At 45.6% G+C, this 14,704-nt stretch overlaps 1 protein-coding gene across 1 annotated transcript in view; it reads right to left on the minus strand.

Annotated features, from left to right (window-relative positions):
* wwox (WW domain containing oxidoreductase) overlaps nucleotides 1–14,704 on the minus strand; it is a 174,873-nt gene that overhangs the window by 142,636 nt on the left and 17,533 nt on the right. Inside the window, exon 5 of the mRNA XM_080437671.1 lies at nucleotides 13,535–13,641. Coding sequence (XP_080293797.1) covers nucleotides 13,535–13,641 — 107 coding nt within the window. The remainder of the gene's footprint in view (nucleotides 1–13,534; nucleotides 13,642–14,704) is intronic.

Genomic DNA, 14,704 nt, shown 5'->3' on the forward strand with positions numbered 1-14,704 from the left:
CACATCCCACAGGCCCAGCCACACATACCAATATCCTAAATGACTGCGGGGAAAAAGCCTTCATTAGGGCAGCCGTGCCCCTCCACACACCCCTAATCAGGGCATTTTCCAAGTGTGTTTTGGGATGGTGCTTTATGGCTCTGATGGGACTCTGTTAATGAGGAAGTGGACCTTTCTCCATTTCCTGTCTAGCCAGATCTGCAGTTTCCCGTCTTCTGCTCATGATAATGATAAGGCTTTTTTTTATGAGTGGTACTCATCTTGGTCATGTATCAAACCCATCGGCAAGGCAAGGGCGTGCTCAATAGACACAAACACAGCAATACCATCATCAGACACAGTGAAATGAGTCAGTGTCACATGCAGCTTCATCCACCAACCTTTGTAAATGCCAGGAGACAAATTAGCAAAGAGAGCGTCAGTATAGATATTTAGATGTCGGACCCTCCTGCATATGAGGCAATGAATCAACAATACAATGACTTCTATTCACTGCACTTGGGGCAACGTGTGACGAGTGAATCATCGTAATGTCCCAGCAAATTCCTTTCCTGTGTTCCAGAGAACCCTACGCTCTCATTCTGCCCTTGGCTGTCCTTCCCTTCTCAATCGTTCTGTCTACATTTCTACCCCTTCATCTTTTTACCCCTACCCCTCTCTCCCTTTCTCTTCCCCTCTCACCCTCTCTTTCTCTCTCACTCTCTGCCATGGGGCAGACCAAGGCGATTCGGGTGTCTCCTCTCCATCATCCCCTCTTCACTCTCAGGCCTCGTTGACATTAACCTGCAGCACTCACATTTTCCCAGGGTTCTCCATGTTGCTCTGCACATGTCAGAGCGGGAGGCTTTATGGCCCACATCCATCAACGTCACACGTCAGGATTTATGGGAGATGGAGTCCAAAGCTGATCGCTCTGAATCCGTCTTCCTGAAGCCGACCCCCGGACCACCGTGGGACGTAATGGATGATCGTCCTCGCTTCCCCTCCCTCCTCTCCTACTCACTTCTTGTACCCCCTCCCCTCCTCCGCCAGACTCTATACTTCTCGTTTTCATTTTTGACCAGATGGAGGGGTCTGAAAAAGTTGAGAGGCCAGCGAGTAAAATATAGCAAGGCGTCCCCCCCTCACTGTCAAAACCTCAGTGACCCCACTCTGTTCAAATGCCCAATCTCATATCAATCAATCAAGCATAGAGACACCAGGTGCAGGCATGGCACACACACACATGCGCGCGCGCGCGCACACACACACACACACCTCATCTTTCATCGTTGTGTAGGTCTTTATTTGGGTTAATTTATCATGACACAGTATTAATAGGCGGCATTGCCCTTCAAAGGAGAGATGAGAGGCACCAATTAACTCCAGTTCAATGTTCACTGTCATGGAGAGACCTGTAGGAATGACAGAGGTCTGTCAATTACGCTGCCTCGCATTAACTCTCTGTATATCAGAGGCTATTACAGTAAATGAGGGGGGAGAGCATGTACAAAGGATGATTGAGTAAGTAAAGGGAGACCTAAAACAGAAATCAATCTAATTTACTGTATGTGTATATTACATGTGTATATTACATACACACACACACACACACACACACACACACACACACACAATTCTATGTCAACGTTTTAGGTATGTTTAAGCCATTATACCACTTATAGCGTACTAAATTGTGCATGTGTAAATGGTAAAACAATTGTATAACCAAAACTATTGCATAATGATTCAGATTGAACTGCTTTCTAACGGAAAATCTGATTGGATGGCAGCTTTGATGGCTTTCTTCTGGTGCGTGTGACTGTGTGGGTTGGTACCAGTGAGTCAATATACTGTACTGTGTATAGGTGTGAATAAAGGGTATACGGAGGTTAGAGGTCAAACTGTGTCCAGTGGTTTATGGGAGCTTTTATTACAGAGTTATTTGATACATTTACCCCCACTCATTCACCCCCCCCCCACCCCCCACCCCCAAAGTGCCTGTATAGCTGGTTATCCAAAAATGTTATCGCTTACAGTGTACACACACGCACGCGCACGCACACACACACACACACACACACACACACACACACACACACGCACACACACACACACACGCGCACACTCTCTCTCTCTCTCACTCATTTCTCAATTGGAACACATGAAGTAATATTGCCCTGCGGCCCCCCAACAGGTCTGGACCCTAATAAAGGCTTTATACACTCTGAGGCAGTACCAACACCTCTGAGCCTCCCTCAACACACACACACACAGGCCTGGTCACAGGTCAGGGGAGCCTGTAGCTCTCTGTGGTCCAGGGGAGCAGAGACAGTGTTGGACCAGTAATATGCTCCCTGCTCCCCTGGTGCTACTTGTTGGGGTTTCAGTGCAGGGGAAATTACACCTGCTCTCTAGCCTGAGACCAGACCTGCTACACAAGTCAACGCTGTTACTGCGGATAACACACACACACACACACACACACGGGTGCGCAGACACACACACGAGGATTTTACAGAATACACACACACAAATGGATAAATGAACATTGAGGATTTTACTGTACGTGCACGCACGCACGCACGCAACACACACACACACACACGCACACGCACACGCACACGCACACGCACACACACACACACACACACACACACGCCACAATATGCAGACAAGTTCGTGCATACTGCGTGAGCGAGCAATTGCATTTGAGGCCACCAACCTCACCGATCAGCACAACATTTTATGGGAGTGCTTCACACTCCATTAAAAAGGACCAGGTTCTGTTTTCAACATACCAAACAGCAATAACAGATTTAACAGCCCTTCTCTCTGTCCACTAAGCAGGCCCTCAATGTGCTGAATAAAGGGAGTAAACAACATAACTGAGCGTTTACGGTGGAACGACACAAAAGAAGGAAAAAAATCACGGTATCAAATGAGTGAAACAGGATTATTAAAGGGGCATGAAACCCTGAGCTTATTTTGTCGTTTGTTTTTATGTACAGATTAAAAACTACAGAAGGATAAAAACATGGCAGGCTGACATTAGTACACTGTAATGTAAGCAATGCAGCTGCAGCTAATAAAATGTGATTCAAGTGGGCCAATGTGCAAGCATTGACAGTAGTCAACAGTATTTTCAATGCTTGCACAAGTTATTTTTGAGGGGGCTTTTCTGCTTTAAAAGATAGTACAGTGGGGAGACTCAAGAAACAAGGAGAGAGAGCAGGGGTGCTACACACTGCAAATGGTCCTCCCAGCCCGGGAGTCGAACCGTGGACTATATGGTACGCACACAAACCACTCGGCCACCGGAAGCCCCAAAGCACACCTAAATCTCACACACTCATTATTAATTGTATTAGCTGCAGCTGCATTGCTTACGTCACATTGTAATAAGGTCTGCACCTACCATGTTTTTACCCTTCTCTAGTTTTTAACTTGTACAGGAAAACAAAACACAGAATCACCAGCCTATAGGGTTTCATTCCCCTTTAATGTGGACGACACAGGGTCAGTTGTACCCAACACCTGTCTCACAACACTTGGCTATAGCGACACAGGCAGACAACCTACAGTAGTTGCTCCAGGGCTGTTGGACGAATTATTCGTCAACATGTAAAATCCTGATCACTTGCAAGACATAGTGGTCATTTCATCATCGAAATGTTAGTTCTGAAATGAACACCCAGGCTGCTCTGCAAGTCAAACGTGCACGGGGAGATAATCGTCGATATGGGCCAGGAGAGAATGAATCTAATAAAAAGGCAGTGTATCAAAGTATCGCAGTTAGACATTAGTCACGTGAGGCCAACTACGCCATAACCCCGGTGTTCGCTAAATGAATCCCCCTTGTCCCGCGCTTGATTTATGGACCTGTAAAAATACACGTTGTTTTTAATCTACTGCTGCCTGAATCTGCCTCTCTAATGAAATGTGGATCCGTGTGTGTGTGTGTGTGTGTGTGTGTGTGTGTGTGTGTGTGTGTGTGTGTGTGTGTGTGTGTGTGTGTGTGTGTGTGTGTGTGTGTTATTTGATGATGATGTATGGTCTTTTCGTCTGATTCTTTGAGCATGAATTTACTCTCTGATAAATATGCATTCAGTTACACAGACTGATTAAGCTGTAAACCAGTGTTAACTCTGTGTCAAAGCACATGCAAACACACACACACACACACACACACACACACACACACACACACACACACACACACACACACACACACACACACAGACACACACACACACAGACACACACACACACGCACAGCTTCCCGGAATCTAATGATAGCTGTGCCTGGGGCAGGATTGTTTGGATGCCTGAAGCGGTTTGCTGATATCCATTCCACAAGACCCGACTGCAGTGGGTATCATATGAATACAGGACAAGGCTTGGAAGACTTAACAGCCATATAAGCAAAATCTCTATTACACAGAACAAAAACAACAAAAAAAAGGGAAAAAAAGTTGATAAAGAAAAAAAGGAAAACATACAAATCCTTTCTTGTCATGTTCCCAGTGCTGACAGAACCATTTCACACTATTCCTTTGGAAACATGGCTGTATATAGACTCTCCGCCGTCTCTGTTGCCCTTCATCAGGGTGACATTGAATTTGAGAGCGCTCAGGGTGCCTGCCTGGACATGGCAGCTGCTGACATGCTGTGACGCACTAGTCCGTTCATTACCGGACAATCCCCTATCTCTCACGCCAAACACAAATAGACAACGGGACTGCACTGGCGTGTGCACGCACGGCCTTCCTCTCTCTACCCCGCTCAAGTCTCGTACATGTATAATTTACTGAGACACATACGTGCACGGGCCAACATGTGCACACGTAACGATCACACACACGCAAGGACCACTGGGCTTTTCTATTCTGACGTCTGGAGGAGACTCTCTGTGGGTTAACCCATTTAGACCTGAGACCGATTATACGAATGTCTTCTAAATCAGTTTGAAAAACTATTGTTTCTATATCAACTGGTGCTCAAACTTTTTCATGCAAGGAACCCCCAAAATGTTATGTATTTGGTAAAAATATTTTGTAATAGGGACCCCTCCAGAAGCAAAGATTTGAGTAAAAAAAATTCCCTTTAATATATATATATATATTCAAATATTTGCACAAAATGTTCAAGAATTTTCAAAAATAGCAGATCTACAAGTTTATCAACTCATATACATAAACTTGTATATCTGCTATTTTTGAAAAGCCAAAGTATAAAATATGGATAAAGTGGTTACACATGATGCAATCCCGGTCTTAATGGGTTAAGGAGCGATGAGGAGAGACAGCATCGACACAGCATGAAAATCTCACTGAGACATCAAAAGCACAATTGCATCTAATTAGCCCGCTGTGTCTCCTATACCGGCTTTATCGCGGGCCATCTCGGACCCCGAGCTAATTTGGAACCGCTGCTAAAAACGGTGGAGGAGCTTGAACGAAGCAATACAGGGGGATAAATGTCTCAGCCAGGTGCCAGATGGCTTCCGCATTGTACAAGAAGACTGCGTTAGCTTGGCAGACATCACCTAGAAGCCTGGGCCTATTTGGCTGGAGCATAATACGACAGGTTCATCTCCTGATTTAAAACATTATTACAGCGTGGGCCGGACTTGTCTCTCTCTCTCTCTCGCTCTCTCTCTCTCTTTGGTCAGCACTTCTCAGACTCTCAATAAATACAATCTCTCCTGGCAGAGAGAGACAGAGAGAGAGAGAGAGGGAGGGAGTGAGTGGGGTGGGGGGCAGAGAAGGAGAGAGAACGAGAGAGAGATCCAAGCCACCTCTCACCTCTCTCATCATAAGGAGCCCTTCACCCCAGCGGCGACGTGCCCTCCTTCAGAGGAGGGAGAGAGGGGAGCGAGTGAGGGATGAGAGTCCGCCAGCCAGGTTCAAACAACAAAGAGACACACGCCTGTGCGTATCCTTTCCTCAACTGCCAGCCCACCCCCAACCCCGAGCCGACCCCCCAACCCCCAACCCCGACATCAGTGGCGGTGACATCGTTTAAATCGTTATATAGTTTTAAAAATCCTTCCCAACGTGACCCGTGGCGAGTGACCCGTCATCCTAACGCTCGCACCTCCATGCACGTTCAAAAAGGGGGAATAAATAAATGCTTATTGAGCAGAAAATGGTCACCCGGCTAACTGTGTGATTTATTCAAAATTATTCCTCCACGGCCCTTCTTCTTCACACAGAGAACCTGCTCCTCTTCCTCCTCCACAGCAGACGGAGCACCTGGCTGGAGCAGACAGACGTGGGGACGGACGGATGGAGGGAGCGTTTCAGTGTTTCACTACGGGCTAGAATAACTAGGCAGAGAGGTGAGAGAGGGAGAAGGTGGGACACGAGGAATGCAAGCCAGGCACTTTAGGATTCATTTAGGGCTCCCCCATCTCCCTGGTCACTTTATTAGCAGTCGAAAAAGAAGAGTGATGCGTGTCCCAAAGCTATGCAAAGTGCATAATCAAGCATTTAAATACATGGCGTGGCATGGGTGGCGTGTGTGTGTGTGTGTGTGTGTGTGTGTGTGTGTGTGTGTGTGTGTGTGTGTGTGTGTGTGTGTGTGTGTGTGTGTGTGTGTGTGTGTGTGTGTGCACACTGTATACACACGTGCACACACATACATGCACTCGTGCAGCGTATCACACACGTGTGCTGTGCAGTCACACACACACACACACGCCCCAAAATGCTTACTACAGTGAAAGCTCCAGTTATTCAACTTTTACACTCCTATACTACTTACAATGTACCGCTAGAATATACCAAAGCACCTTTTAATGTTCCCATGAGCGGCATTACAACCTCCACTTGTGTAATATAAAGAAATCCTCTGTGGTATATTAGGGTAAATCCTGTTGTTCTCTAGCTCTGTGTGGTCGCTCTTTGGAGGAATCAGTGGAAGATAGAATGGAAGAAGAAAAAACAAGGTAGGGGGCGGTCTCATCAAATTTACATATCACAATTGCACCCTCATTCCATCCGTCCCTCTCTTTGGCATCAAACGGATGGACGTACATTGTATTCCCAAGTTTACAGCCAGAAAACCAAGGAGGGAACAGGTAAATAATTCTAAAGTACAGGGATGAGACCGTCTCTCAGGAGGGCGGCAGGCATGCTGCTAATATGTGAGGAAACAGACCAATTTGCACAGCGCCTCATCCTGGGAATGAGGGAGACAAAACAAAAGCAACCCTCACTCCTCCAGAATGATTCTGATCATAATGCTACCTGAGACTGGGGTGGTTGTGGGGGTGGGGCAACGGGGGGCAATGGGGGGTATATTCTGTGCAGTCTGGGAACAGTCTGAAAAGGGGGCTCTAGGACTGCTTAAGTGCAAGCCTCGACGACGCCAACAACAATCTGCAGCGGATTTACCCGATCCACCTGGAGACGACGCAGTGGTGTGTCAGCACATGCATAAAAACTGCCTACTTGGTTTTTATAAGGAAAGAAAACAGCCCGCGTTGAGAGTCATACCGCATCATCGCTTATGAGCGTGCTTTCTTTTTTTTGTTTGTTTTGTTTGTTTTAAAAGTGATCGAAATAAATAGTATATGTGTGAAATCCTTGCTGTTCATTTGCAGTTGATGTGTCTTGTCTTTACTCCAAGATGGTAAATGTAAAGATAGTGAAAGTGATTTTTGTGAAAAAGTTAAAGCTCTATACTCTGATAGTAATCATTGAGAGTGTAAAATAGAGTGTTCAGTAACAGCGGTCTCCCTGTTTCTTCAGGCCAGCATTTTAATAAACAGAAATACATTGTCAGGTGGGTTGCCAATTGGTGAGAGAACCTATGTATCAGCTTTAATTTTTATAGTGTTCCAATTCCAAATTTCTCTGCTCAATCATTTGTGTCATCACCAATTTCACTTGCTTATCCTGTAACCTGCATGGGTTCTCTCTCCTGACTGGATGCATTTTATGTTGCTAAAGAGCTGAAGAGACAGGGAGAACTCTGTTACTGAACAAACAATTGATAGTAATGATTATCAGAATATATAAGGTGAGGAAAACATAACAATAAAAAGAATAAGAATAATTCCAAACCCTTGAAACTCCCCTAAAACAAAAAGTGAAACTGTGATCTATGCTATCCTCTCCGGTAGCAGAGGAGAGAGTTAGAGTCCTGCTCAGTGACCTAGGATATGAAATGGACCTCCATTTCCTTATTACTCATTGTGGGGAAAAGGAGAAAAAAAGAAAGAGAGGTAGAGAGAACAGGCAAACAGAGGAGGTGACGGCCTGTTGAGGCCCTTTGTGAACGAGAGACTGGGAGACTAAAGAGTAAAGAGTCAGGGTTACGGAAGGAGTTTAACAGAAAGGAAGAATGACTAAAAAGAGCAGCATCCTGAGGCCCCTGGAGTGGGGGGGGGGGCTCTGCAACCGAACAGGTCAGCATTTCATATGTGTCACTTCCTGTTGGCCTCAGCAGGGAGGAGCGAGGCATGGCATGGTGGCCAGCGGGCCACAGAGCCTGTCAGAATGACACAGGAGGTTATGTACAGTACTGGGCAAAGAGACACGCAAGCGTGCATGCCTTAACAACACACAAACAAATGGTATGCACATGGATGGATATGCACACACTAACCATGTTTCCATTGGATGCTAACCACTTAACCCCTAGCCTCGGGAACCCATGCCTTTTTTTTGTCTCACGTATAGCCAGACAATCAGACATCTCTGTCTACTGATATGTCTGGTGACATCTAAAGTCAATGGATGGGCTAAAACTGTGGTTCTCAAAGTGGGGTCCGGGGACTCCCAGGGGTCCTTGGGGGGGTTCCAGGGGGTCCCCAGCTCAAAAGATTGATAGTAATAGGAACCAAATGGTCCCTTATGTGTCTGTAGCTCCGAGAGCCTATATAAATGGAACCAAATGGACCCGTTAGGGTATCATCAGAGTTAAATGATACTACAGAGCAGATTGGGGTCCCAGAGACAAAAATGCTATCAAATGGGGGCCTGTGGCCTAATGCATATCAAACTGGAGGTCCTTGAAATCAAAATGTTGAGAATCACTGCTGCTATATTGTAATTGTAAAAGTGTTCTCTTATGGGGGACCCGTAGAGAGAGCATTAACTTGCCCAAAAATAACATCTTCTTGAAGGACTGTATCAATTATTTTCAGGTGGTGTTGCTTAATATTGTATGGGTGGTAAATTTATTTAATTGGCTTCAGCCCAGATGATGGCAATACTGCTTGTTCACATTCTATTTTGTACAATATATCCCTATTTTGGGCATGTCATTATAGGCGAACATTTCCAAACTTTTTTTTAAAGTAGTGCTTAACACATTGACTGCCAGAATTATTTCAGATTTTTAGCTGTAGCCTGCTAGAGATTTTTCATTGAAAAAAAAAAGTACTCAGGAGCCGAGATACATAATTTTTAAGTTTTAAGTTAACAAGGAAGTGGATAGGAGTCTAAATCGTCGAACAATCATATCTCCTTGGTCTTTGGGTCAAATTTAATTAATTTTTTTTTTTTTTTTTTAAATAGAACGCAGATCTGCGTTCTTGGCAGCCCACGTATTTATTAAAAATAGAACGCAGATCTGCGTTTTTGGCAGCCAATGTGTTAAGTAGTCTCCTGTAGCCAGACGATCAGAGATCTCTGCCTACCGATAAGTCATGGGGAAATCTATATTCAACTGGCACGGCAGAGAAAACAAGCTCTAACAAACCTATGCCCATTACTTTGAAAACCACACTTCACTGCTGTGTCTGTTATGAGAGGAAACCTTCTTTATTCGATAAAAGTGTTACCATGAATCTGGTTACCACTCAGTATTTTAGTGTGTCAAGCTAAGTACCTGTCTGTCTGCCGAAATGACTGACCACTCCTTATCCTGTCTCAGTCTGCCCGTCTCGCCCCTGTCTCTCTGGCCTGTGTTAATGTGCTGTTGTTTGACATTGCAAGCAGCAGGCTGTTTTCTCCTCCCAGCAGCCTCAGTGGACAGTGAGCTTTAGCCTAATTGGTTCCAGAGCAGACCCTGACAGAGCTCTCCACAGTGGCTCATATTAATACACCCCGTACCCCCCCTCCTCCCTGACACATACACACAACCATATTAATACCACCCCCGCCACATTCGCACACAAACATGCACACGCGCACACAAGCAGCAATCACAAACACAGCAATCAGCGGCTAGCTCACTAATTAAGGCCCTTACAAAGGATCTTATTAGCATGTGTTGTAGAGAGGGGGCGGCGGGGGAAATAGGCATTTTGGGTAAAAATAATAATACTAATAATAATACAAGATCCAGACGTGTGTGCGTGTGCGCGAGCGTGTGTGTGTAATGTTTATGTGTGTGTGTATGTGTATGACGCGTGTATTGTTCTACTAGGGGGGCCAAGGGCCTTGGTCGGCCCACCAAGCACTGGGCTGCATCTCCGGGGAGTCCATTACAGCTCTCAGAGGGAGACGTCAGAGTCAAAGATAAGCAGAATTTTAGAAGCAATCAGGAAAAATAAATCACTGGCACGCAGGCAACGCTTTGGTTTTTAACCAGCAGCTTAAGCTGCCTGGGTACTGTGAGAGGAATAGGAGATAGATCTAGGTCTGGTGCAGAGAACAAAGCATAGAGAACAGCAATGAACTCTTGAGAGCGTACAAATGTGTCAGTTTTCCATTTGTGCACTTCACTCTCAGTTACGTACACATGGATAATTTAACACTGAGGATTTTATTGTGTACAAGAGAAAGATTAAAACATTATACGGAGGCAATAAACAAAAAAGTGTCGGAAACGCTTATGGTAGATAATACGATGCCATCCAAATCAGACTCCTCCTTATTTTCCGCTGTCTCACCCCAGTCCACTCTATTTTCCTTCGCTCATCTGTCTTTGCCATCCGTCCGTCATCTCTCTCCCTCCATCTTTTTCCCCGGCATCCATCTGCTGGTTAATCCCCTCTCAGTTTTACTGTGGCTTCATCACAGCCTGTAAACGCAGCCCCCCTTGAACCCTATAAAGACGGCCCGGCATCAGGGCTTATTGTAAAACACAATCATAAGGTAAATGGTTAGCCCCTCTCCACTACTCTAAACTCCGCTAATGAGCCTGCTGGCGATTGGGCTGCACGACCACGTAGCTGGCGAGCAGCAGGAGAGAAAACGGCACGCTATTATTGGAAGGAGTCCTGCGATGAAGACGTAGCAGAGGCCCCATAATGAAATCCATGTGTAGCGTAAACACAGCCAGAAAAAATAAGAAATTAATCCATGATTACTTCACCCCAACTTTATGATATTCATATCAGCTGAGAACATGACTGCTCTCTCCCTCTTCCGGGAACCTGTACTGTACAGCAGGGTTTCCCAAACGGTATGCACACTGGTGTGCCATGAGACAAGTCCAGGTGTAGCTTGGGATTTCGCGACATCACATTAATATCATTATTTTATTTTTGCCTCTATTCGATAGGACCGTAGTAGAGAGACATGAAAGTAACGGGGAGAGATTCAGGGAGTGACATGCAGCAATTCCACCACTGGGCTCGGGAATCGAACCTGGGACAGGCTGTCAGGCATCAGAGCCTATAATATATATATTGAATTAATTAATAATATTAATATTAATTTACAATCAGTATTTTTTGCGCAAATGTTATAACCTAAAAAAGTGTCCCTATTTTGGGCATTTCATTATCTGCACAAATTATTATTATTAAAAAAAAATCTCAAAAATAGCAGATCTACAAGCTCACACCATGTGACATTGTGTAACCTTTGAGCTTGTAGATCAGTTTTTTGCTATGAATACAGGTGTGCCTTTAGGTTTTGACTAGCCAATTGGTGTGCCTTGGGCACAAAAACGTTTGAAAACCACTGCTGTGCAGTATATTGTTCTGTTGATACAGTAGCTGGTCCTGGCAGAGCAGAGCATGATTGGCCGGGAAGGATGTGCCCTCTGACCCTGCTCTTCCTTAACAGCCAGTGGCCGTTGTGACCTGCCCGTTATCCGCAATGTGTGTGACCTCGGTATTATACCCACTGTCAGAAGAACCCCATCTCTCCTCACCCCTGCTACGAATGTTAGAGCCACCCCACGTGCACTTACACACAGGGAAAGAACGCACCAAAGAGAGACAGAGAAAGAGAGAGAGGGGGAAAAAAAGAAAGAGGCTATTGTGAGTAACGGCAGGCAGGTAGTTAGAGGTCAGGGGGGTCCCGTGGTATCGGGACGGCAGCTCAGCTCCTTGGCAGCCGGGGCGGAACTCTGGGAGTGACCTGGAAGTAGATATGATGACCTTTTGTACGGCGGACCCCCAAAATATAGCCTCTTATCAAAATGACCTTAGTGTGGGAGCATGGGAAGGAGAGGAGAGTCCATCCATCAACTTTAAGATTAATCCTCCCCGCTATTCTTCTCCCGAATCTATTAATAATGTCGCCGGAGGGGAGAATTTGCTCTAAAGATTTATTCTGATATCGTGACTTTTATTCATTAACCTGTAGTGTAGGGGGATTCCTTATGAAGGAAATATGGTGCGGGCTTGGGGAAGTCTTACTTTGTGGAGGACGCTCGCTTTGGACTTTTATTGGCTCGATGTTGCGACGGAAAATCATTATGCACATGCCATTGTACTACAGGAAACAGTGTCATTCACTCACTTGGGCTCACTGAATTAGTTCATTTTTTTAAGCAGTTCTAAACATGAACAGTTTTCCCGACAACATCTCGGTTAATTCCACGGGCGGAACACGCGTGAAGGCTGAAAATCAATTGGACTATGAAATCCGGCATTTAGATCAGAGCTTTTCCCCTCGCTCATTTAGACAAAGAGGCCGCATTAATAGATCTGTACACTGGATTTCACACTGCGGAGCAGCCCTGACAGCCTCGGGGCTTAGTTCAATTAGAGACTTGGGGGAGTTTAAACACCGCAGCCCTACTCTTACTCAAAGGCATTTGTCTCTCTCTCTCCCCCTCCCTCCCTCTCTCCATATCTGCACTGAGCACTCAGCTCTCCTCCGTCTTCAAGTCCCCCTCTCTGTAATCAACCCAGTGCTAATGGCTTATTCTTTCTGCTTCAGCACCCACATTTCACTTGTTTATTTTCCCACACTCGTAAATCTGGGGACGCGTCACAAGCACTGCGATATTAGAGCAATAATCTCAGGTAATTATCAGATGCCCTCTCCCTCCCTATACTAAGTCCCTCCCCTCCCTCGTCAATCCATAGCACCCCCCCCCCCCCCCCCCAATACTAGACCTCCATACTTTTTCCTCTGTCACTGAGAGGAGAGCAGACTTGCAGTTTCAGAACACACCATCTTGGCTGGGGCCTATATGCATATGGATCATGCGCAAGTCTGTGTTCATGTATTCAGTATATACTAACAGGAATCATAATATAATAACTTTATTTACTCAAAGCACTGTTCTTAAAAGCGTTTCCAGAGCACTTCACAGCGAGCAATACAAACACAAAGGAGATTGGAACAAAACATAATGGTTGTGCGAGTCAGCCAGGCTGGTTGAACTTCATTGATAAGGTTCCACTGCCACTCACCCACTCCTGCTGTATGAGGCTGACCGCCTTGGCAGCCCGGGACAGATTCCGACATGCCAGGATCACGTGAGCGCCGTGGAGGGCGAAGGACTTGGCCGTCTCAAAGCCTGCAGTGTGGAAAGAGAGACAGATAGAGAAAGAGAGAGAGAGAGAGAGAGACAGGGGGGGAGGGGGAGCGGGAGGGGGGGAGACATAGACCGACAAAGACATGGTGAGGAAAGAGATGGCAAGAGCGCAACGCTTTCAAGATTAAGCTATTTTTGAAGATAACTCTGGCGATTCTCAGGGCAGTCGGATCGGGGGGTGGGGGGGATTACAATCCCTATCAATTTTCCATGCAATTTCTTTCATTGAGGAAGCCAGTGGTCTGGTGGAGAAAGTTAATCATTTCTCTCTGAAGTGATGGTGCTGATTGAATTAATGTGGTTGGGAGAAGTTCCCCTTCTTCCTCCGAGATAAAGTTTGGGCGTCCGACCACAGGCGTGCAGGAGGTGTCGCTCAGTGTACAGAGTGCATGGGTTGAGAGGGGGGAAGTGAGCTTGGTTACTAATTATGATCGTAATTATACAATGACGGCATCAATTATGCAAACAGCAGCCATTGTGGAGACGGAGAGTCAAGTGTTGAACAACTTAGCAGCCACAGCGTTCAGACTGAACCTTGGTGTGATATTACAGGCACATCAAAGGGCCTCCGATAAGGACATTTCTCCCATCAAATGAGGTCCTCTGATAGAAGCAGGATTTATCAGTCCAAGACTACTTCATGGCTCCATCCAAATCATGTAGTCACGATAAAACTGACAAAAAATGAAGATGGAGGGAGAAGTTCATTTCTAAATTGCAACTCTAAATGGGTCATTTCAACCCGTAGGTTGAATTAATTTATGGGATTCTTTTTTTTTTCTCACACTTTATATTTTTTATTTCCTGACATTCAATATCCTTCAAAAGTTTTGCAAAACAGTAAGTCTACAATGGCACAGGGCACAGTCAAAATGTTTCAATAGCATTTATAAACTCTTGCATTGAAGGAACAGACCCCAAAAACATAAATATGTACAAACACATCCAAGCCAATACACAAACGCACAGAGCAGGCGTGCCCTGATTGACAAACCAACGCATACGGCTAAGTGATTGTGGCGACGAGGGTCTGAGACGGCGGCAC

Source organism: Gymnoscopelus braueri (assembly GCF_963280865.1).
Source record: "Gymnoscopelus braueri genome assembly, chromosome: 9".
Classification (NCBI taxonomy): Eukaryota; Metazoa; Chordata; class Actinopteri; order Myctophiformes; family Myctophidae; genus Gymnoscopelus; species Gymnoscopelus braueri.